Here is a 25822-nt window from a genome sequence, read left to right as displayed (position 1 = left end):
AATGAGTTTATTATACAAATGAAGGAAGAAAAGAAAGAAAATGTATGTCAACCATTTAACCCTGTGACTTAATCCTGGATTTCAGTATGCGTGTATTGATTGATTGCTTTTGATTTTAGGATTATCCCTCCTTCGCCTCTTAGGCTAAAAACAGACAGTCAAAAAGCCCAAGGCTGAACCAATTTAGTCTTTGCAGTTTAGTTTAAGAAGAAGAGAGTAAACTGAAGAACAACTGGACAGACATTCACCTTTGATTCAGGCAATACTGCCACATGCCTGCAGTGGCTCAAGGCAAGAAGCTTGCGGGGGGGGGGTACTAGAGCACAGCTCTCTGGCAGATAGCCAGCATGGGCTATATGTTTGCTTTCTTTCTGCTGTCTCTGGGAATTGCAGTCCAGAATCGCAGCAGGAGGCTTTGCAGGGTTGCTCGTCACATCGTCTTCTTGCTTCTAGGTGCCTCTGGGATTTGTAGTCCGCAGCTGTAGCCAGCAGTAAGTTTGACTGGGAGAAGGGGTGTTTAACCCTGCTCCCTGACCCCATATTTCAGCCTGGGTTTGCCTGGGGGGAGGTGGAGGAGTGAGCCAACCGGTGAGGACAGTGAGCCAGTTAAGGAGCAGAGGGGCAGGGCCAGCCCTGCTCTCTGGAGCAGACAGCACAGCCCATCCAGGGGCTGCAAAGCATGCTGAGGTGGTGGGGGACTGCGATTTAACTTGAATCAGGAACAGGTCTGAGACACCAGTTTATGAAACTTCTTTGACCTCAATCAGTCAAGTCTGATGCTGCATTTGACCAGATTTCTCTTAAACTAGTTTCAGCCATTTTGAAACTGGTTTATGTGCACTGAACTTCTGTTCTGTTACAGGTTTAGACCAGTTTCTGATTACTTAAACCAGTTTATGTGTAATTTCTATCCCTAGCCTCTTAGCCTGTGGTACCACTGAAGTAATATAGCCTCCATGCAAAATTTGTTGCCCCTTCATATGGAAGGTGGTATAATCAGTGATATTCCAAGCCTCTCACAGCATAGCCCATACACTGGAGTACGAGGATCTCGTCTGAGCAGGGGTCATTGACTAATGTATCCAGATTCAGCCTTTTCCCTTTCTGCTGCAGCACCCACACCAGTGATGGCTGCTGGGAGGAGTTGGTATGTTTCTAAGTCATAGAAAATGTTGGGTTATTTTGAAATATGGGAACTCTGCCTTGGTTTCTTCAGAAGTTCATTAAACCTAAGATGAAACATCTTTAGCTCAAATCATAAGCATTATCTGATGAAATGTTCTGTTAAAAATATCCAACCAGCTCACTTCCAGCTTAAAGGAGAGTGCAGGATTTTGGCTTGGAGGTCTGCTAATAAAGAACCTTCCGGTATTAGTCAGTAACATATCCATCCAGGTAGTCTGTTGACTTTTGGACTCTGGGGAGATGCAACATTGTCTGCTTATGGGCTAGCGGGGAGGCAGGAACCTCAGAGCTGTACCGCATCACACCAAATGGTTTTGCTTCACATGGGGTTGTGTGAACCCCTGTTCGGTCTGCAACTCTTGAGTGCTGCACCAAGACTCTTAACAGATTCCCGCAAAAAGCAAATATCAAAACAACTGATTTTCATATGTTTTTATGTCAAAAGCAGGTGAAATGGAGAGCTTCACTCAGCTTTCACTGCTAAACTATAAATTGGCTGTGGTTCACTCAAAAGTTTTGCAAATCTTTCGCACAAGCCTGGTCTGCATTTAGAGTCTGTAACAAAATCCTAAATGGGGCAAGTTTAGCATAGTTTGGGGGCTTGTTCCAACCATTTCATACAGCTGCATTTAATATTCCATGCCCTATTATGTTTGAGGGCAAATGGTGGCATTGCATATTGAAGGTGGTGATCTGTTCTGTATCGACTACAAGAAGAATGCTGTTTTAATAACCTAGGCTGCCTCTGCACTAGCAAAAAATGTGATTCTAAATTCTTCACTGGTACATCTCTATCTCCTGGACCTTACAGTATAGGTAGAATATAGGCAGGCATAGGCATTTTTACTTTTGTGTTTTATCTTGCTGAGTTGAACTTCCCTGGTGGGCAGCAGAGCTGAAGTACTTGTATCATTCTTACTAAGATTGATTCATATCAATTCTAAGGACATGATATAGAACGTGAAAGGAAGAATTGTGAGTCAGTTGAATAGAGTAGGTGAAACTCCTTCCCTGCCTGATGTGTAGCTTGCAGGGAAGAAGGAGGTTAAGTACAACACACATTTTTTCTACTTGCTAGTACAGGAAATGGGGGATGTATCCCTGCATACTTTTTGGAATGTAGATTATGTTTCCCCAGACCCACATTAACAAAAGCACCATCGTCTTGGGGGGGTGGGGAAATGAAAGTTACAGATCTTTTCTGATGGCCTTTTTATTTTAGTTGTTCTTCCCTATGATGTCTGAAGGTATTGATAGAGAATATTGAGAATATTGATAGAGAAGGTATTGATAGAATATTAGATTAGGTTAAAACGCTGCTGCCTTGCGAGCCCCTCTGAACATCCCCTGTCAACTGTGGGGCTCACAACCATGGGAGCTGGTGTACTGGGAGTCTAGGATAATGATCCCATACTTCCTCTGCCCTGGTGATAAGGTGTGATGGAATCTAATGCATGATCCCACTTGTGCTTCCTGCCATACATGTATGGTATGGCAGACGATATGATTGTGTGGGTCATGCATTACATCCCATTGTGCCTTTACCTGCATGTGTAGAGGGGCCCTTAGAGTTGGCAAAGGCTTTAATGAAGGGTAAAATTTTATGTTACACTTACTTTTAGGAATATTAAGTGGTGCCAAAGTTAGAACATGCAGTAAGCAGCTACATGTTTCTTTCGTGCACAGCCCTGACTTGCCACTATAAAGCTGGTGAGCAGGTTCATGGGTTGGACACCTGGGCTTTATGACTGCTCAGGTTAGGAGGAAGTTGAGGGGCTGGGAACAGTGCATCCTGGGATTCTGGAGGACTGCAAATTGGTCATTTTATCTCCATGAAGCAGATTGATATTACCCTAATATGAGCTAGGTAGCATAGCCCAGGGTTAAGCCTTGCCTGTAGTGGCATAACTTTGAGACTCTCAGAGGGGACTTTGCATGAGTTATCGAGTTGTAACATGCAGATGCTCAAGTTTTAAATGCCATAATTATGGACTGAGTATAATGAGTAACTTCACCCTTTAATTAATCTAAACCTGAGATATCGCATATTTGGCAACTCTGAATATCAGGTGTGTTTTATGCAGAAACTGATAATATATAGTTATAGAATTTTTTGTGCACACACAATTTTAAGAAAAGTTTCTTTGGATAAATCCAATACCTTTTGTTAGACCAAATAAAATAGTTGGAAAAACTCTTCTTTGCAAGCTTTTGGGTACAAACACTCTTCTTCAGGCTGAGGAAGCATCTGCAGTTGTTTTGAGCTTTTCCTGGATGGGATAGAATAGAAGCCAGAGGCCATTTAGCAAGAATGCCAGTCAGTGAAAATGCAAATTGAAGCAGGTTTTCAGTCTAAACGATGAAGATGTCATTGATATATCTTAAGTATAGCAAGGGTTTGATGGTGTAGCCCTTGAGGAATTCTTCTTCCAGGTGGCTCATAAAAAGGTTGGCAAAGTGTGGGGCCATTTTAGTGCCCATTGTCTGGAGGAAGTGTTGGTTATTCAAGGTGAAGTTGTTGTGTGTGAGGATGAAGTGTATAAATTCAGTAATATCTTTAGGTCTGTACTCTGAGTTATTGTCTTGCTCTTGTGTATATGTAAGGGAGGCTTGAATGCTATTCTGGTGTGGGATGTTGGTATATAAGCTGGTAACATCCTTAGTGCCTAGGAGGGTGTTGCTGGTAAGGTGGTCTATGTTTTTAAGTTTTTGTAGGAAGTCTATTGTGTCTTGGACAAAACTTGCTGTTTGGGTGACGAGAGGTTTTAGGATTGATTTGATGAAACCTGATATTTCCTCAGTTAGAGTTCCCTGGTTGGATATGAGGTCTGCCAGGATTCCATTGTTTGTGGATTTTAGGGAATATGTAAAAAGTGCCTGGGTTGGGATCAAGTTCTACAGTTTTTCTTGTACTTCAGATGGAAATAATTTGATGGTAGTTTTGAGTTTTAAGGTGAAAAGGGGAGTAGGATCTTCCTCTAATTTTTTGTAGTAGGTGGTGCCGGAGTTGTCTGTTGGCTTCTTTTATGTAGTCTTCATGACTAAGAATAACTATAGCTATTCCTTTACCTGCTAGTTTTATTACTATTTGGTGGTTGGATCTTAGAGATTCTATGGCCCTTCCCTCTGAGAGGGAGAGGTTATTATGGTGGTGTGTGCTATTAGGTTTAAAGTCTGCTATCCAATTTGTCACACATGCATGTTGTGCAGCATAATTTAATACAGTAAAATCTCTGTTATCCAGCATCCCCCGGAAATAGGGGATGGTGGATAACAAAAGATGCTGGTTAATTGAGCGGCCCTGGCCATTGCTTCTCCCTCTGCATCTGGGGTGTCTCTCTGCCCCTCCTCTGGCATTGCCACCTGCCTGCAGGCCCCGCGGCACAGGGAGGTGGGCCCCTCCTGGCTCCATGCAGCCTGTTATGCCCCTGGCCTGTTATGCCCTCAGCAGCACAAGGCTGTGGTGGGCACTTCCGGTTTCACTTTATCTTACTAGCCGGCATGCCAGTTAGTGGAGCATGCTGGCTTGTAAGATGCCTGATAGCGCAGCTTTTACTGTAATATTCTTGTTTTTAAATTTGTTATGTGATTAGTGATTGCATGTTGATTTCTAGATTATGTATTCTGCTTTCTTTTAGAGTATCTTCCTTGACTTGACTCATATATTTTGGGCAAAGAAAGAGTGGCCATTTTAAAGTTTTTCATTTAGTGAAAATGAAAACAAAAGCCATTGTTTGCTTTTTATTCCCTAAATTGTTTGACATCACTTGGCATAATGAAGCATGGTTTAGTTTGTTTTCTTGTTTCCAAAAGGTGACAACACATCCTTACTGACATATTTTGACTCAGCAACTAGGCTGTTTAATGTATAGCAGATGCTAGAGAAGGATGGTATCACAGTGGTAGTACACTTCATACATCACAGCAGGCAATCCATACTCAATGACATCATGCCCTAGAGCAGCAAATATGGCTCGGAAACTCCCTTGCCAATAGACGGATTCTTTTTCTTAATTCATTTCTTTCTGAATGTGTACCTGATTCATTCCAGATGTTCTCGGATTTAATGATTCAGGAAACTACTCTCTTAAAATGAGGCTTAAATACAATCTTCCGTTGGCTTTCTGACAGAGATCTGTGTTCCTCTGTCAGCCTCAAACCAATGAAGTTTTTCACAGAATTCCATCAGCTGTGGAGTTAATGTGGGAGCTCTACTCGATGAGCAATTAATGGTCTTTTAAAAATCATGTTTTCTTCCTCTATGGAGTAATATTTTGTGAAAAATGGATGGCTAGCTTAACATTGCCATAATTCCATCAGTTTGATATGACTCACTGTGTCAGATAAATAGTCACTGTAGGAAGCCATAATGTTACAATGGCCTGCAATTCTATATTCACTGTTATTATTTGCCTTTTTGAAAAGCTTCATTCTTAATACACATTCTACTATTCAAAATTAATTGACAGCATTCTTTGATCACGCTTGTGTGCTACTTCTAAACACGCTAATACTGCAAAATCAGGGTAGATTATTTCTCCAGTCATTTGCATTCAGTGTACTAGAGTAGAGATAAAAATAAGGTTTTATTGGGAGGTTGATGCATTTTTAGCCATGTCCCTTAACAACAATTTCTAGACATTTCTGGACCTTCCACATGATGAATATTTTGTTAGATTTCTTCATTTGTTAAAATTACCCATGCATCCAAATTCATCTTAGCAGTTTTTCATTTGTTTATAATTTCTGGAATTGTGATTTTCATATTAAATAATAGTAATGGTGTTATTCTCCCCCCCTTGCATATTTGTATTATTAAAAGACCCTAGTAGATAGTCTTCTATGCCTTGGGAGAAGGATTTTCATGCTTTTCAGAAGAAAAGCCAACAGAGTGTTTGATACAGAATTCTCAGGGCCAAATGCTGCAACACATGCTTGGGGGCTGGAGCTCCATTGATTTCATTGAGAGGCTGGTACACGTCAGAATTGCAAGATGGGGCCTAAATGGGCATGCTACACTTCCTCCTTACTGCATCTGGGACCTCTGCTGAGAAGCCACCCACACAGACCAGCTCAGCATGTACCACATCCCACATATTAGACTGCCTAAGAACAGCCCTGAGTACCCACCAGGAACTAGACCACAGAGACACCGCCTGAAAGTGTCTTAGAAGTGTGCAGCAAGGCCCTGCTAAGGTGCCTACACAACCTCATTTCTAGGATTTGGTGAGTGCTGAATAGGAGCAAGAAGATGAACCATGCATCTCAGCAGTGGTCCTGGGCATGGCACAGGGTCCTATAAACATATCTTAATTCGTTGCATCTTTGGGCTCAGATTGCGAGGGGGATTCCAGGTGCAGCTTTCCTCTTGCAAATTTTGCAGTGGTATGGTTTAACACCTTCAATAAACTGCTGGTGCAGGTCTTACCTTTTAGAAGCTGAATTCCCAATTATAGGTGCAAATCCAATTATTTAGACGTCGGTATGCTAGGATTTGTGACTAAGGTTAATTACTGCCAGAAGTTTTTAGGAACAGTTTTTGCAGATTTCATTTTTCATGCAATGAGAAACCAGGCTTTAATTCTGGGCCTTAATTTTAGACTGCAAGAAGTGGACAAAGGTTATTATAAGTGAAAATGGGTTAATGAAATGACTGTTATGAAAAGTGTTGCATTATGTGGAGAAGCAGTTTAAGAAGTTGCAGTAATGAACATAAGGGCCAAAATTCTGTTACTCTCTTGAGCCTACATGGCAGTTTTTCCGCCTCATAAGTGAATCTTTGGGATTTCTTCATATACTGAAGTTCTGTTGCTCCTGTTACCTGTGCAAGGTGGACATGTAAACCCTGTGCATACTGAGTGTGCACAGTAGGCTACACTCCATCTCTGAGCTACACAACTATATACAGGTTTCCCTCGCTTTATGTGGATTCTGTATGTGCGAATTTGCTCTTATGTGATGACGCTTTTTAAACCAAAAATTCATTATATGCAAGGTAAATTCACTCTTACGTGGTCGGTGTGGTGGAAGCCTGCAGTCAGCTGCTTTGTGCGGTGCATGGTGGGAGTGATGCACACCAAAATATAGTCTCCTGCATGCATCTGTGCTCTTCGCTTGTTGTCTGTGACACATGTTTCTGCCAGGGAGTGGAGAGGCTTCCCCATTTTTAGCACCAATATCTGAGTGGTTAGGGCTGTCACCCAGGAATTGGGAAGTCTGAGATTTAGGCCCTTTCACCCAATGGAGGTTTGAACTGATTATCATTTTGATTTTCCAGCACAGTGCTCAAATTCCACACTCACAACAGGGTAGGCATTATCCAGGGCTCTCTCTAGCTGTCCTTTGGAAGTAGGACCCCAGGAGAGCCAAGAGAGGGAGATATGTGGAGTCAGGAGGCAGAGAACATGCTAGAAAACATGGTGACTGGTGCCTCCCAAGTCTGGGGGGGCACTAGATCGCCAACGGGGGGGTCCCCCAGCAGCTGATCGCTAAACCAGCTGCGGAACTGTAAGTGCACTTCCAGTTTCATGGCTGGCACTTCCAGGGGGTGCAGGTGCACCCGTGTGCACCTTTGTTTGTCGCCAATGCTAGAAAACATGTTGGCTTAGTGAAATGACTGCTGCTCTGAAAAGTTCTGCCCCTAGAGGAGCAGAAACTTCCCCACAGCTCTCCATCCATTGTATCCAGTCATTATTAAATGCACGGTGAAATGATTCTGCTTCAAATCAACTGCTGGGAAACAGACTGAGGAATGCCTAACCTGTGGCCTGCTGTTTAGAGCATTGTGCTGGGAAGTTGCAGAGATGCTGGTTCAAAATGCTCTGTAACCTAGGTCTCCTATTTCCTGTGTGAATGCCCTGATCACTTAGCTACTGAGGCTAAACCATGGGAAGGTAGTTGAACTTCCCTCATGTAAGTCAGAACTTATGCTCATGTAAGTATGTACGTGGCCGTGTTACTTCCTGGCCAATGCATAGTTTACTCCATATGCTTGGAATGCATGCATACATTTATTTACAGGTGCACTCTGAATGGGGCATACAACTGCAAGCTGTATGTAGGGGTCAACAAACATTACTTAATCAGCTGGGTAAATGCCATTAAGGCACAAAAAGGATAATAACATTCCATCCCTAAGGATTAACTCTGAAGATTTCAAGAATATTTTTACTCAAATACTTCTCTCTCCCAAAGTCTCCAAACCTTTTGGGGCTAAGCTGTGATATAGATATGGATGCTAAATTCTTGAGCATTCTTGATGTGAGGGTAAGTGTTAGCTTACCTTGCATCTTCAGGATAATGTACTGTTCTTAAGGCTACTTCATTTGTGGAAATCTCCTTATCAGCATCTGTTCTGTCTGTGGTATTCATACAACAGAGTTTAAATGCTCAAGTCAGAGTGACAGGTGCAAAAAAATATTAGGTACTTTACACCTACAAACAAGTCATTTTAAAGAATTTCATTCTGAGCTGGTGTTCAGTGAATAAGACTTTGGAAAAATAAGATCCATGTAAATCCCAGACACAATGGATCCTTTGCGGGACTGATAAACTCTATTAGAATTTTAATCATTAAAACTGTTTGCTGTGCTGAAATGCTTTTGGTCGGACAGCTGATTTCCCCACAGTACAGTGTGTGCGCTGAGAAATCAGGATAGTGTGGGTGTATTTTACATGAATAATGGGAGGACCCTCTTAGTCAGTTTTTGGCTAAAATATCCTATTGGCACTTTTCCCTTATGTGCTTCAGGAAGGCTCTGCCCCTTTCTGACCAGCAACAATCACACTCTAATCCTTTTCCAGGAAAAGTAAGTGTGTCTAGGATCCTTTTACATTGACGATTAAATCATGGCTGGTGATGTTTAGGGTGTTTGGTATTTCTGCCTGTTTTATAATTTACACCCAATGGGTTTTACACCTTTTACTTTACCAATCCATTTAACTCCAGGAATGATAGATTTGTTTTTTTTAAAACATTTTATTCTCTGTTTCCTTTTTATTAACTTTTCTTTCTCTAGTTTGGTCAGAATGCCTAAATGTGCAGTAAATGCTAATGATAGGTGGGTGTGTGTAGATATATGTACATATATGTGTTGGTAGATATATGTGTGAATGGGCGGATCTAGATTTATGAAAAGGGGGATGTATAGGGAGGCACGCTACCACCTATATCACAATACATATCTTCTCCAGTGAACGAGAAACTAGATGCTGTATGATTATGCAAGGGTACCAGCATTCTATTATTTAGTTTAAGATCAAAGCAAAAACAAATATAACTTTAGAAATATGCACTAATTTACTAGATTATATATAAAGTGTAAAATGACACGACAAACTGGGCAGAAAATAGTCAAAATAATCAAAAGATTGCATCATTACTCTAGTAGCCATTACGGTTAAATCTGTCTCTTATTCAGATTTGTAAAAAATATCTAGCCTACTTGAGTGCCTTGACTGTGCCTCCCATACTTCACTATCAGTCATTTCTGCGCCCAAGTTAATATTACAATACCTGAGTTAGCTAAAGCAAAAAACAGTCTGCAGGGCTGTGATATAGTGAGACATTACAAGGAATGGCTAAGAAACAGCAACATTGCAAAGAAAAGATAGTTTGAACAGTGGAACATCAAGACTGTTACAAAGGATAGTGGGTCATTAACACCTGTGGAGTGGAAAAAGATTTAACAGGAATCAAGATGATAATGACATTATGAAGTCAGTTGACTACCTCAGTTAAGATAGAGATGTTTAGAAATGCTACTGTCTCTTCCAAGAAGTTGGTTTTAAAGTTTTGGTTGGGCAGTTAAAGGCGGTGAATTTGGATCCACCCCACCATGTCTGTATACAAATTGAGAGTGCACGTCTGTATGAATAATCTAGGATGGTTATATTATGAAGGTGTTTTGGGAAATATTCAGAATGAATCCCTATAGTTGTTATTTATCTGCACTGAGGTTGTGCCTCGGAGACCCAGTCATTGTAATAGGTAATAGGAATCTGTTGTTCTAGATCCCAAAAAAGCACAGAATAAAAGGTACCTTTGGTCCCAAAGGATTTACACTATCTTTTTCAAATACTCCAATTCAGCGGATTTCTAAATTCCTTTTCAGTATAGTAGCCTTCCTGATACTGAGTGGCCCCTCTGCATTTTTTTCCTTTCAGCAGAGTAGCTCATGGCAAGAAGATTTTCAAAAAGCTACTAAAATATTTTAATAACCCTGAGGAGGTATAAAGTATTGTTAATATAAGTATTGTATTAATGTAACAATACTTTATAGCTCCACAACACTTTTTTTCATTGTTAAAGTACTTTATGAACCATAACTATTTAATTCCCATAATACCCCTGTGAAGGGATGGTAAGTAAAATAAATAAAACTGTCTCCATTTTCCAAATGAGTTAAATAAATTCTGTAGGTGCAAGGAGAGTCAGTGTCAGAGCTAGGATTAGAATTCAGGAATTCCCGGCTTTCCTGGCCTGTGCAGATGCTGTTGAGCCAAGCATCTTGTATTTAATGTCCATTTAACACTCGCTTTTTAATCTGGCATCAGTTGAGCTGTGCCAGTTTGCTAGCTGGAATGAAGAATAAATGAAGAAGTGGTGAGGCATTTAACGTATACTTCTGTTTACAGTGTTGATGAAAGAACCTCCTATCTGGCACTGGGAGCAGTCAAGAACATTTCACTGAATATTTCCATCTCTAACATTGGGGACGATGCCTATGATACCAATGTGTTCTTCAACTTTTCCAGGGAGCTCTTCTTTATCAAAATGTGGCAAAAGGTAAGAAACGCTAATCTCCCTGAGATCAGACTTTTAGTATTATTGCCAATATATTACAAATATGTTGAGAGCAAATTGAGACTTGGTATAAACAGTCATAACTCAAATGAACACCACAGAATTATGCCCCTTTGTTTCAGGCCTGACGTTGTCCAAGGATCTTTACATAAGCCATCTCTTTTGTGGATTTAATTTGGTTAGATGATGCACATCACATTTCTATAAATGACACAGGACTGCTGTTTTGTTGATGTTCAGATGGTTATGGGAGATATGCTAGAACATGGATATGGCAAAAATAGAGGGTGATATCTTGTCCCCATTGAAACCAGTTGAGTTGTAAAATTGACAACAAATTTTGTTAGAAGAAATCTCATAACCTTTTTAGGGTCTGTCCCACTGCCATCAACGTCAATCAGATGTTTACCAGGAAGAAGACCAGGCCTTTGTGCTTTGAATGGTTTTAGATTTTTGTTCTGTCATTTGTGCGTGGATTAACTGGAACATCAGTTGCCTCCTTGGTTCTTATTAGACAATCCTGCCTGGAAACAAATTAAAAATGATATGATTCTTCTACTACTCTTCTGGCTCCAATGTATAATGGAGAAAGCTGGGATGATAAACTTCTAGAAAGAATAATTTCCAGAAGTAGATGACATTGCTGCGTGTCGTATCTCACTCCTTAGTGAATTTTCTAGTAAATCAAGCCAGCATGTGATAAGCAAGTCTGCAACATGGATCTAATCAATGTATAATCTTGGATTTTCAAAATCCTTTAGCTATACCAGTGGTAGTATACTCTGCTTTCATTCCTTATGCTTCTCCAATTCTACCTCTCTCTTCTTTTTTTTTTGGTAATAAAGGACTTTGCAAATGTTGAGCTGTTATACTCTACAGCGTGCATGCATGACCCACAACCCATGGGCCAGATCCAGCCAACAGAGCCATGTCATCTGGCCTGCAAGACTTCCTCTGGGTCCAGAGATTCATTGGCATGGGGAGTGGTGGCTGCTTTCCTGCTGCTAAATTTCTGAACTCCTTGGGGGGAGACTTGTGGGCCAGATAGGGCACGCAGAGCTGGGGTGGCAGTGCAGGGCCTGATCCCAGTGTGTGGGGCCTGATGCAGGTGTGCAGAGGCAGGTGGAGGCAGCATGGGGCCTGATCTGGACTTCTGGGGCTGAGGAAGGCAGCACAGGACCCATGCAGTGCTGTGCCTGGTTCTGGCTCATAGAACCTGACCCAACCTGTGAACTGGCTCTGTGCCACTCATCTGGCTACAGGGCCGAAAGGTTGAGTCCACCAGTCTCTGTCAATCTCTGTCAAAAAGCTCTCCCATCAACATAAACTACTTTGCTGTTGGCTTCCTAATTTATCCAGTTGCAGATTATAGCCTTGCAGATAGTATTGCCTACTCCCTAAGATCTGTGGACAGGATATGTCTGAAATTATTAATTACAGCTTCCATAGGTCATTCCCATTCACACACATGCATACATGCACACACATACCTCTGTATGTGTGTGTATATGTGTGTATGGATATTGTTTGTAGTTGATCCTTGCCCAGGCAAAAACCCAAACATAAAATCCTGAATAGAAGCAATGACTCACAAGAATTTCTGAGTGAAAGAGTCTGTTGTTGCAGAGAAGCTTGTAGCAACAACTGTCTTTTAATTAATATCACCCAAGTGGAAGGGGACTCCTTTTTCCATGTACATACTTGATACTCTTTCTAAGTAGAGGTGAACCATAGAATAAAAGACCACCAGGTTAGACTGATTGGCTTTTATAATCTGCCTCTGATATTCCTCTTGATGTACTGTAACCAAATCTCCTGTTTGTTTTCCAAATGTCTCCAGAGTAATTTCCTATAGGTTAAATGCAATGAGTTTTCACATGGTGGTTATACTTGCTTGTAAGTGGGTGGATAATAGACTCTTTTTAGAAAGCCAAGCTTCCTTGGCATATAATATAGTCATATAAGGGACGTTGAGATGCAGAGCCAAATATGATGATTTAAAAGAGAACAACAGCCCAACTCAGTGGCTGGAAGCTCAGTGTGTTACTGTTGTTGGCCTTCTTTAATTTGTGGATTTTGATTTTTCATGAGCTATCACAGTGCCATTACTTGGCAGAGCTGTTGCTGCTGCTGCTGCTCCTCCTTCACAGGGGCAAATAAGGGTACATTGACCGATATTTAAAAGGCTTCATTTATTCCCATGTCTGATTTTTCCTTTTGCTCTGCAGCCAGTGCTCATTGCTATGGAAAGAAGCCCAACATTTTCTTTCCATAGCTCCTTACAGTGAGTCCTTCAACTGGGAGACACAGGCTGCAGTTACACTCAAAAATACACACACACACACACACACACACACACACACACACACGCACGCACGCATCCCCCCCTATAAATATTCAAAAAGTTTAAATCTATATTTTCAAAATGCTAATAACTTGAAGATTATGGGTGAACTAATAATTTTTATTAATGATAGGAGTTAATAGAAAGTTTCATTAACATTGAATTTTGTAGATTTAGAAAATTTATATAGATACATGCATATAAATATATACAGCTAGTAGCACTGCTTATCATGATAAACTTTGGCTAGTTGCTTCTAACTTTGCCAGAGTTTAATTGTTCCCAGTCAACTGTCTGTCTCATGCTGAATACTTTAGAAAAATTTCATCCAAAGTGGTTAAGCTATTTCCACGTCTGAGACTAAATTTGGGTAGCTTTTCACAGGAATACCAGATTTGCTCATGACTTAAAGTCCATAGGTCTGGCAAATTTTAATTTTATGTTCCAAAGAATGGTGTTGCAAGAGCATTTCAAAGAAAACATAATCAGACCTTTTCTAGCATGGACTAAAAAATTATTTTTTCCAAACTCCAGGCCTGAGCAAGTACTATTCTGAGTCTTTCTCTAGTGTTTTTTTCTCCTTAAGTTGTCTTAAAAGCCTATTACCTACATATATTTCTATATATAAGATTATCAAATATGCCTCCATGTGTAAAGATGATGATTATTATTGTCATCATTTTACAGTTGAAAGACTGAAGCCCAAACTGGTTTAACTATTTGCTCAGAGCTAGCCAAATGAGTAAGAGGCATTGGCAGGAATATAGCTTGAGAGTCTTAACTGTTTGAAACAATTTTACAGGTATAGTAAGGCATAAGATAACATGTTTTCTCACTTGTCAATAAAGCCTCTAATTCAGAATGTATCCACTGAGGAGACAATTCAGTGTGTAATGCAAAAGGATTTTAAATGAAAAATGCAAAAGAATAAATCTGACCTGTTCATTAGGAACAAGACTTTTTACTATTCTAAGAATATTTTACCCTGTTTGTGTTACGATTTTGAAAGCACTTCCCATTTCTGTAAAGCTAAAAGTAGAGATGTAACAACTACAGATTTTTATAATCCAATAATTTGAATTATATTTCAGATTAAACATTGTAAGGGTTTGAAAAATTCACTTAATGGTGATCAGACAGATCCCCTGGTGTGCGTGTGTGTGTTGCTGGCAAGCACAAGGAGGGGTGGGGTGGTAAGCCGTCATTTCCTGAATAATGTAACTTTTATATGAACTGATGATGTGATTTCTGAGCGTCTGCAGGAGGACAATGACTTATTGCTGGCAGTGGTTGTTAGTAATAGTTACTTTCATACTTACTCATCAACTGGTGTAGGTGGGATGAAAGTGTTTTCAGCTGTGACAGATAGAGTGAGACAGGCCTGGTAGAATGTGCCTGTGGTATTTTCTCTAATAGTCCTGGAAATAGCCCCTCAAATAAAACTCTGCTCTTACGCAGCACTTTTCATCCAGAGTTCAAAGTGTTTTACAATGGAAAATTGGATTCCAGGAGCTAGTCCATTTTCAGCACTACCTAAGGGAGAATAGGTTGGGGAAGCCCATAACTAACGGTCATTTCCAGCCAGGGGTGATGTCTTTATTTTTAGTCAGACTGCTAGATGCTGCAGTCAGTCAACTTGAAGGCTTCTGTGTTTCTCTAGCTTCTCTCAAGCAACAGATGAGTGAAATTACCAAGACTCAGGCTTAGAGCAGAGTGAACAATATTTGAGAAGTTCAGCCTGTTTCTGATGAGGTCGTTTCCTTTGATTTAGTCATTATTCATATTTATTTAGTAAGCTTGTTCCTAAGATTTATACATTCAATTAGTATTGCTAAGTTCTGTTTAATCAGATAAGTTACATGGTTCCCCACATCCAAGTTTGGCTTGTAGCTTTAGTTGTGTGGCTAGTACTAGCTGTTGTCCAGTCAATTTTTCGTATCATTCTAATTAGAATTTAGCCAGTGTTTGGAAAAGAAACCTTACAGTCAGTTATCTTATTCAGTTAATATAATGCAAAATCCCAAGAGTCCTTAAGAGTCAAAATTCCCATTGAAATCAATAGTTTAAGCCCAGATTTTTAAAATGATTGAGGAGTTGCTATGCTTAAAATTGCAAAATCTAAGCCAGCCAAGTCTCATTTTACCGTAGACTTTTAGATGGCGATTAGTTATTTAGGGGGTGACCTGAAGAAGGCTTTTAGGCTAGGGATAGAAATTACATGTAAACTGGTATAAGTAATTGGAAACTGGTTCAAATCTGTAACACAACAGAAGTTCAGTGCACATAAACTGTTTTCAAAATGGCCTAAGCCGTTTAAGATAAACCTGGATAGATGTAGTATCAGACTTAACTGATTTAGGTTAAATCAATGTATTGAACTTCTGTCCCAGATCCCTTCCAGATTCAGTTTAACTAGCAGTCCCCCAGCCTGCCAGGATGCTTTGTATCTCCTCCACAAACCACCCTCTTGCAGGGTGGGCGGGCTACCCTTCGCCCAATCTGTCTGTTTCAGCCAAGCTGGAAAGTGTGCTGTAGTGCCCCTCTGGCTTCTGCCCTGGGCCACTGCAGGCATGTGGCTGCATTTCCAGAATCCAAAGTGAATGTCTGTTCGCTTGCTTCTCGGTTCAGTCTACACAGCTAAGACCTAACCATCAGCCTCAGGCTTTTTGACTGTCTGTACTTAACCTTAATGCCCAAAAGCTTGCCTCCTAGTTATCCAATTTGTTCTATAAAGATATAATTAAAAATCCATGTGTCTCATACATTTCCAGGAGCATCGTGCCTATAACAGCACTCAAACCCAACTAAGGCATTTAACTATCTTATTGAAATTCAATGAGATTTAGGTACTTGGGTCTCATTCAGAGGCAATGGGACTAAGGTTTTTAAGTAATTTGGCCCTTACAGCACTGAGTAAACAAGTGCATTAAATGCCTTTGAAATGTGGGCCATTTTATAAATATTGGCTGAATCCCTTGTTAAAAATAAATATTGGCTGAATCCCTTGTTTTCCATCATTCCTTGGCTTTATATCAGCTAGTGTGCAGAGAGAACATAATATAAGGCATAGCAGAAAAATAGCAACACACTTTTTTTTTTTATTTAAGTAGCTATTAACATTAAAAGTAGGTAAACTTTACATGTCAAATTTATTTCAGGAGAATACAGAGACTCATTCCTACAGAAATACTGCCAGGCAACTTTTCATGGCAGAGATCTGATAATATGCCTTTTTGGGTGAAGTTAACTAAATATAAAGTGTAAATAAAAATAACAATTTGCAAATTGTAATACTTTGCAGAATAAAACTCTGCTTTAAAATTTTATAACAGTTGGAGATCTGCAGATTTTAAGTGACAGCTGTGTCTTTAATCATTCGATGTTCTTGGAATAACAAATATATGTGCAAAAGAAGAAGCCATTCATTCCTTTTTGTATCACTATTTACTATGTATGTTCAGAATGTTTCTGGTAAAGATGCTTTGTGATTGATATGCAGGTAGTTTTTGTAAGTCCCTAGACCTTATGTTTCCCTTGAGAAAGGGAGGAAAATATGAGTAAAATTCAACCTGTACAAAGGGCAATACGTAGCCCACTCCATATGTAAATATTGCATAAGCGCTCATAGACCAGGGGTAAGCAATGTTTTTTGGCTGGAGTGCTGAAAAAACCACAGTGTCTACCTTGTAAGCTGCCGGAGTGCTGGCACACCACAAAAACAAAACTAGGGCGGAGGGGGTACATGGCAGGATGCATTGCATGTTTAATACTATTACTAATCATGAATGTTGCCCTTTTTTTTTTTACAGTAAATAGAAAGCTGGTGTCAGGTGGGGAGCGGGGGCTGCCCCAGGGCTCCCCTACTTGGGCCACAGCGGGGGGCCCAGCAGCACTGGAGGTGGGGCCCAGCCGGCCTGCGCAGCTCTGTGGGGATGGGGCGCAGCCACCCTGCCCATGAAGGGATGCTGAATGGCTGTGGCAGGATGCTGGGCCCGGGGAGCTCCCTGCTTGGTGCTGGGTACAATGGGAGTGCGAGCTGCAGCCGCAGGCTGTTCGCTGTTCCCTGGGAGCTGCAGCTGGTGCTTGGGGCTGAGCCAGCAGGGAGCCTGCACTGCAGCAGCTTTCTGGACTGCCTGCCCCAGCCCTGGCCCCTCGAGGGGAGCTGCGGGTGGGCAAGGCTGGGACCCGGGCAGGCTGAGGCAGCTGCAGTGGCTGTTCCCAGGGTCCAGGGGGCTCCTGCAGCCAGGTCCCGCAGTGGGGATGGCTCTGCCCTGCCTGTGCTGTGCCCAGCGTGCAGGGAGGCCAGTCCTGGAGAGGGAAGCCCCCTGAGCCCCGTGTCGTGCCCCGTGCATGTGCTCAGGCTGGCTGCGGCCCATCCCTGAGGAGCTGCGCGGGCTTCCCAGGCCCCACCATGGGTGCCACTGGGCAACCCTGTCTGCCCACCTGCCACAGCTCGAGCCCACAGAGCCCCGGGGAAGCCCCCACTTCCCGCCCAGCCTCTGCCTTCCTAAGGGCCCCCCATGCTCCCCAACTGCCTGGCCCCAGCACTCGGCACTACGGTGCAGCTCCAGGTTGAACAGGGCGTCTGCATGCCTGGGCAGCTCCTTCCAGGGCCAGCCAGGCTGGAGGTGCAGCTTGGGAGCATGGGTGGGGGCAGTAGAGTACAGACACTTCCCTGCCTGTGCTCCCCTGGGTCTGCCTGGTGCCTGCCGCGGTGCTGCGACTTGTGGCTGCGCAGGAGAGCCCATAGCAGCAACTTTAAAAAACAAACAAAAAAAACAACTTCTTTGCGTGCCTCCTGGTGTGCCGGGAAAAACATCTCCGCATGCCACTAATGGCACACATGCCGGGGGTTGCTGACCTCTGTCAAACCATGCTGTTCCTCAGTGCAAGGTAGAATTTTCCCTCAAAAGAGGAAAAGGAAGAAACACAGATTGCAGTATATTACAATGAAAGAAACAAAAATTCCAATATATTCTAAGCTGTATTTACTTAAAAATCCAGTCCTCCAGGGGAAAGATCACCTTGCTGTGTCAGGAGCATTTACTGCTTTTCCTTTCTTCTGTTTTTTATCCCTTGCATTAACAGCGGTTTCTCTAGATCTCTGTTCCCAATGCCCTTTTGTTTTAAACACCTTAAGGATAAAGAGCATAAGTTCAATACTGGCAGCTCTTCTGGTGTTGTAACATAAACTGCATTTTGTATTTTTCTAAATTTAACAGGCCTGTAGATACATAGGACACAAAAGGAAGGGGATGAGTTAAGATCAATGCAGATCTTTTTTTTCAAGAATTAGCATCATGTGAATGTAATGTGTTACAGCAGGAGGAATCAGGCAGCAGTCTGCAGAGCTGTGCTGACTGTTAATTTGGACTATAACTCCCAGAAACCTCCCAGAGGCTGGGGGCAAGGGAAAAAAAAAAGGAAGCTTGAGGCTGGAGTAAGGGGAGGAGTGTGCAGTAGAACCTGGTCAGCCCTATACAGAGGAGTGCACAGTGGAGCTGGAGATCTCACTGGCTCTGTCAGCCAGGACAGTGGGCTGAAGGAGCTGGCTTCAGACTTGAGGGAAGCTGTAGGCTATGGTTTGACTGCTTTAGAGACTGAAGGCTTGTTTGGGAACACCCCCAGAAGTGTGTGTGTGTGTGGGGGGAAATTGAGGTGCTAATGCTGATGTTTCTTTACCTTTTACCTGTTCCCTCCCTTGAGCCCATTAGCTTTGACCCTAACCCCTATGATTTTCTGTATAAAAGTGGGAACTCCCGCTTGCTTCTTGTGTCAGTATCTGGGGTTGCAGAGTTGGCACAAATTGGTGGTAGTAGTGGGATTGTGAAGGGTGGTTGTTATACAAATGAGGCAAATGGGGCTTGGTGGTCACAGGCCATAAGGCACAGGGCAAACTGCTGCAGAAGTGTACAGATTTTGTATGTTTTGTGGGCATTTGATCAGGGAAGATAAGTATTACAGAGGAGGGGGGTACCTCATGAACGTATGCACCTGGAGGCTGGTGGGGGGCATGGCAACCACCCACAGGCAGTGTGTCGGTGGTGAGCGGGGAGCTCCTGCAGGCAGCTGTGGTGGCCAGTGGCAATTGGGGACTGCCCACAGATGCCACCAGCGGTTTTTCGGTGGCAAGGGGGGTGGGGTTGTGATCATCAACCGCCCATAGGTGATGCTTTTTACATGGGGTGCACCCCCTACACGTTGCCAGTGGGGTACCCCCAGTGGGAGGGGAAAACACATACACTCCATCTGCTATCTCAAGGCCTATATTTAATCCAGCATCTTACAGAGGGGAGCAGCCAGGATAGGGGGATTGGCACGAACCATTTGAAATGGCATCTGAGTTAAGTGGGTGGAATGACGTCACTAAGCTAAAATTCCTGAGCGTCTTGCTTATAGGGAAAGCCAGGGAGGTCTACCGTGGGCTCAGCGGTGAAACTAAACAGGATAACAAGCACATGACAGGCACCCTCAGGAATACTTTGGAACCAGGTGCAGGTCCTGACTGGGACCATACAGCTTTCTTTAGTTATAGAGTCTTCAGTAGTCAGTGCAAGAGTTTGGTGTTGCTCTAAGATGATTAGTTGTAAAGGCCTTCCCACAAGTCAGCCACGAGATACAGGACCAGCTGGCCTATAATGACTTCAATAGCAATACCTTCAGTTGGGAGAAGTAGGTTCAGCTTCAGTTGAGGAGACGCCATAGCCTGGATGATGCCATAAAGCTAGCCACCGAGATGGAAATTGTAAAAAAACCCAAAAAACTGGAGGCTTTAGATATCCAAGGTGCTGAGGCAAGGGTGCAGAAGTTAGGAGCAAAAACCCCCAACCTCAGAGTCATCAGCCTTATGACCAGTGATGGAGACATTAAGAGAGATCTGAGATAAACTTGACCAGCTCAAGAAGAGTATGGACACCCAGTTCCAGAGTAGACTTGCAAGGGGTGATTCTCCTGAACCACAGTGGTTTGGGTGTCATCAGGAGAATGACTATGACAGTTGTGATCACTTCTGAAGGAAGTTCCCAGAGAGAAGGTGGTGTTCAGGGCAGGGCAACTGAAGTTGGCAGTGGAGAGGGGCCTGTCCACTACTAGCAGACAAAATGACCCACAGAATGAGGTGCTAATTGCTGGTGTCACCAGGTATAAGATACTACCTAGAGTGAAAGTTAAGAGAAGTTCCTTTCCTGTTCCTCCTAGTTTCAGGTGCCCAGGTATCTATTGTACATAGCTGGATATGGAAGCAAGCTACAACAGAGAAAGAAAAAAGCCTTCGACTCTGTAACAGTTAGTGGTCAAGGCAGCCAATGGAGAAGTGCTTCCAATTCTGGGATAGTGGAGTACAACCATTGACTTTGAAGGCCTGCAATTGCCATGTAGAATCCCCATAGCAAAGGCTGTCAATCAAGATACCTTGTTAGGTACTAACTTCCTAAAAAATTATCTAGTCACTATGAATTTTGCAGATTGTTCATGTTCCTTTATAGGGAGGCATTTCCCCTTGTATACCACAGATGGCCAAGTGACTGGAATGGTATTGATAGTGGTAGTAGTGAAGAATCTAACAATACCTTCTAGAAGTGATGCTCACTGGCAAACTAAAGAGATGGTGCTGTGAAGAAGAGAGCTTATTTGAACCTAGGTTTACTGATAAATTGGGATTCCTAATGGGAACTGCAAGGGGTAGGAGCCACAGGGGTGAAATTCCAATGTGTGTTGCTAACATATTAACAGAACCACAGGCCACACATACTTGGGACACTTAAGACAGGTGTGGCTGTCCTGCAGGAGAACCTTATATCAAAAAGGTTGATTGCTGCAAGAGTACTGGGTTCAAATAAGAGCCAAAGCTTTAGAGAGATAGGCAATAACCTTCTGTCGAATGAAAGAAGTTGGAACACAAGTTCAATTTAAGTCATCACAGCCTGGAGCCTAAACTCGTGGGGGCAGTACAAGAGGTCCTGTTGGAGTATGCAGATGTACTCAGCTTTGGCAACCATGACCTAGGGCATACAGGCTTAACAGAGCTCCAGATTAATACTGGCAATGCCAAATTTGTCCAACGGGCCTCAAAGAGTACCCATCTATTTCCAGAAGGAGTTTAATTATCAACCCCAAAAGTTGGTAGAAAGAGGCATCAGGCTGTCCTTCAGCTCATAGGCTGCTTTGGTGGTGTTGGTGCAGAAGAAAGGGGGAGGTGTTCGGATCTGTCTAGATTATCATAGACAGAATGATATTACTGTTAAGGATGCCTAGCTCTTACCTTGAATTGATGATGTACTAAATCTCTTGGCCAAAGCTCAATGGTTCTCCTCCCTTGATCTGGCTAGAGGGTACTGGCAGGTGGAAGTGCACCCAGAGGACAGAGCTAAGAAGCTTTCTACACTGAGAAGGGACTTTTTGATTTGAATGTGATGCCTGTTTATTTATGTAACGCTCTTAGTACATTTATATATATTATATGAGCTGGCAAGCAGATCAGGCAGACAAAAACCTGTAATTTACACTGTAGTAAACATCGGTGTTCACAGAACAGAAAACTTGGCCTGACAAGGGAGCTAGGTAGGCCTGTTCATCACCAGCCAAGACGTTGGTAGAGGCCTCGCAGTGGAACCTTCACCAATACAGACCCCAATAGGTCCAATAGGGTGGTGCCAGAGGATGCTTCTGGATCAAAAAATGTAGGGTGGGATCCATAGCCTGATGGAAATGAAGATGAGTGAGCGAGTGAGGATGAACAAGTACTTAGTGGAGGATCAAGGTGTAATGTGAATGTAAAGAGTGTAGCAGCATAAGGAACAAGGGGATAGTCTGCAGAGCTGTGATGACTGGTAATGTGGACTACAACTCCCAGAAACCCAGGAAAAGGAAGAGGAAGCTTGAGGCTGAAGTAAGGAGAAGAGAGAGCAGCGTGCTTGTGGAACCTGATCAGCCCTACACAGAGGAGTGCACAGTGGAGCTGGAGATCTCAGTGGCTCAGGCAGCCAGAACTGTGGACCGAAGGAGCTGGGCCCAGACTTCAGGGCAGCTGCAGGCTGCTGTTTGAGTGTTCTAGGGACTGAATGCTTGCTTGATGCACCTCTGGAGGTGTGAGGGTGGAAATTGAAGTGCTGAGTATGTTATCACAGTGTTGATGTTTCTGTTTCTTTTACCTGTTCCCTCCCTTTGGCCCATTAGCTCTTGACCCTATTCCCTATGATTTTCTAGATAAAAGTGGGGATTCTCCCTTGCTGCTTGTGCCGGTATCTAGGGCTGCAGGGTTGTCACATTAGGGCTAATTACAGACAGTCAAAAAGCCTAAGGCTGAATCAATTCATTCTTTGCAGTTTAGTCTAAGCTGCAGAGATTAAACTGAGAAACAGCTGGACAGACATTCACTCTTGATTCAGGAAATGCAGCCACATACCTGCAGTGGCTCAGGCCAGAAGCTGGGAGGCATTACAGCATGGCTCTCTGGCATGTAGCCAGCATGGGCCATGTATTTGCTTTCTCTTCCTGCTATCCCCGAGGTCTCTGGAATTTGCACACCACACTCACAGCAGCAGGGCTCTGCAAGGACAGCTCTGTACTTAGGGAAAGGGAAGTTTAAGTCGCCTCCATGGCCCCAGATTCCAGCTGGGGTTTGTGGGGGTTGGGGGTGGGGGTTAGTTCCTGCCTCCCCCTGCTTAACCGTTCTCTGCTGGAGCAGGCAGCACAGCCCAGCCCAGCCCAGGGCTGAAAAGCATGCTAGGATGCTGGGGGACTGTGATTTAATTTAAACCAGGAAGGGGTCTGGGACAAAAGTTTCATAAACCGGTTTGACCCAAGACAGTTAAGTCTGATACTACATTCAACCAGGTTTATCTTAAACGAGTTTTAGCCACTTTGAAGCTGGTTTATGTGCACTGGACTTCTGTTCTGTTACAGGTTTAAATCAGTTTCTGCTCACTTCCACTAGTTTATGTGTTACTCCTGTCCCTGGCCAAGGAATTTATTTTGTTAAAAAATGCTTTCCCATCCCCATGTGAACTAAAATTCATGACTGTACTCTAAGAATGCTGTGCATAAGCTGGCACTGCTTTTAACATGGAGCTATAGCAATATTATAATAGTCTTTGTAGTAATAAAATTGTTGGAGAAAAACCTGTCCAATGCCCTTTTCAGAACTAGGGCTTAAAATTCAAATTAAACTCAGCTTAAGCATCCTCTACTGAGACCATTAAGAAATACTCATTTTTCACAACTTTCAATGGCACTTTCATGGCATTAGGCAGTTGGTCCTTGGCTTGGTTTTTTTTTTTTTTGTAACTTGAATCTAGAAGTTTATTGCCATTTGCTGCAAAAGGTCAAATTCATTCTCCAAGGAGTTTCTTTTGCTCACTTTTAAGATAGGCAACTCAAGATGGTGCCATGAGATAAATGAGTGAAACAGCAATACAACTGTAACTGTATATTCCTTTTCAGTTGTGCTTATCCCATGGCACATTGTAGATCACTGTTCTGTATGGCAGGAAATTGTTCTCCTTCATTTACTTGTCAGATATCTCTTGTGGTGATACTAGGATCTATACATATAACTGAACCCCTCTCTTAATTTTTTTTAACAGTAAGTGGTATGATCCTGTGTTCTTTATGCAGAAAACTCTATGAAATCTGTGAGTCCTGTTTTTAAAAGGGCAGCACAAATAGGCTCCCAGTCCATCCACCTCAGTCAGATCAGCTAAAGGTATTCTGAATGTGTGCCAGTTGTATGTAAAGAGCTCTCTGCTGTCAATCCAAAAAGAAGTATCAAGCGTTATGCACAAGGCTATGGGCCTTCTTTTTGTGCCACTGCCCCATGGCATTAATGACGCTGCCATGAACGTTTGGAATAAGTCTGGTGTAAGAGCAATTTCTGTCGGCTCTACTCCTATGTGCTTTCCTTCTTCCCTTCTTTTGTGGGTAAAGTGAAAGATCACAAGGGAGCCTTTGCTTTTTCTTGAATAGTAAGTGAAGTGAAATCTTTTCTTTCTCTGGCCTTCCCCTGACAGCAACTGTTTACCTTCTATGGGGGTTGAAGCAGAATCAGGTTAAAATCATACAGGACAGAAAAAAGAGGGGGGAAGAGGGGGTGGGAAACGCTTTTTGTAAAAATTCATAATAAAGGAGTGAAAGAAGAAAGAACATGGGCTCCACTGTGGGCCACTGGCTTTTTGTAGTGCTTGATTCTAAAAGTCAGGAAGTTGTGTGAGAAGGGACAGTTCTCGCATAGTAATATCAACAGAGCCACAGCAACCACGCCATGTGAGGTGGTTAGCTAGGCTGATTCCCAGACCCACAGGGATTTTACAGTCTTACTATGAGAGGAATCCAGAAAACCTGTGTTGGATTCTTGACTATAACCATCTGCAGAAATTCAGTAATTCCCACTTAGCAAGGGGAAAGGAAAGTGCGCAGTAAAAGCTTTCATAAAACTGTGCAGCACCTCTTAAAAATAAAGCCTTACAAGTGAACTGCTAAGCTTTTGTTTTTTAAAAAAAATTACAACTGTTTTCAAAATCCCAGTGCATTAGGTAATGGATTATAGTGCCGGACTTCAGCATTGCTGTTGGGATATGCAGTTTTATTGTACACCATACACTTCCCCTGCATTATTTATCTGTTGTTGCCATGCAAAATTAACTCTGTATCTTGTGTTCAGGTATCTGTAAATGGAAGAATTGAAATAAAAAAATAATATGACTTTAAAAGGCAATCAGGACTCATGGTAGAGATGATATCTTTTATTAGACGAACAAGATTTTTGCAAAAAAAATTCTTTAATTGTAAGCTTTTGGGCACAAACACCCTTCATCAGGCATGGGAGAAAAGATTGTAAAAGTTCTCCTGGGTAGAAATAAAAGTTCATATTTCATAGGATTTCACAGATGAGTCAATAGATAGTAAACTCCTCTGGGCAGTCAGTTCATAGCTGGTAGGGAGCCTCTCACCTCCTGTGAGGCTCTGTGATGATGCAAATGACCTTGAAACAGAGGCAGGAGCAGGATCTCAGGTTTCAGGTGGTCACAGTTGCTTCCTGCTTGGGAAACTATGGAGATTTTTTTACTGCTTTTCTATCCAGTTTTCTTTTTTTGAGCTTTTCTACACAATTTTCTGCAATTCCTCGTTTATTGTGTCCCCAGTTAAACTTTTAGAAAGTTTTTAGTCATAGGGATATTAAATGCAGCGCATGTAAGAACTGATGTCAGCAATATTTGCTTACTTGCAGAAGATCTTCATTCTAAACCAAGTAGCAGCAAATTAATAAGTTTATAAATCCAATTTTAATTCCATATAATGGGTAGCATCACAAATCATATTTCTATTTAGTGCTTTTTCAGTATTAAAGAATGAAAAGTTGACACATCATCTATATGTTTTGTAATACTGTTCTCAAATGAATACCGATTCTTTCATTTAATTTTTTTTACGCTTTATGTTCTGTTTTTAAATTAAAAATATATAAATCTGTTCTATGGATTTATGAGCGTTAC

General features: G+C 42.3%; 1 protein-coding gene across 1 annotated transcript in view; it reads left to right on the top strand.

Moving 5' to 3' along the window:
• Nucleotides 1-25822, top strand: part of ITGA9 (integrin subunit alpha 9) — a 354975-nt gene that overhangs the window by 207798 nt on the left and 121355 nt on the right. Inside the window, exon 18 of the mRNA XM_090050256.1 lies at nucleotides 10822-10972. Within this exon, the coding sequence (XP_089906382.1) occupies nucleotides 10822-10972 (151 nt within the window). The remainder of the gene's footprint in view (nucleotides 1-10821; nucleotides 10973-25822) is intronic.

This window comes from Crocodylus siamensis, chromosome 5, assembly GCF_052110815.1.
Source record: "Crocodylus siamensis isolate JL-2025a chromosome 5, ASM5211081v1, whole genome shotgun sequence".
NCBI lineage: Eukaryota > Metazoa > Chordata > Crocodylia > Crocodylidae > Crocodylus > Crocodylus siamensis.
Note: the sequence above shows the minus strand (reverse complement) of the source record. Positions and strands in the feature narration are given on the sequence as shown.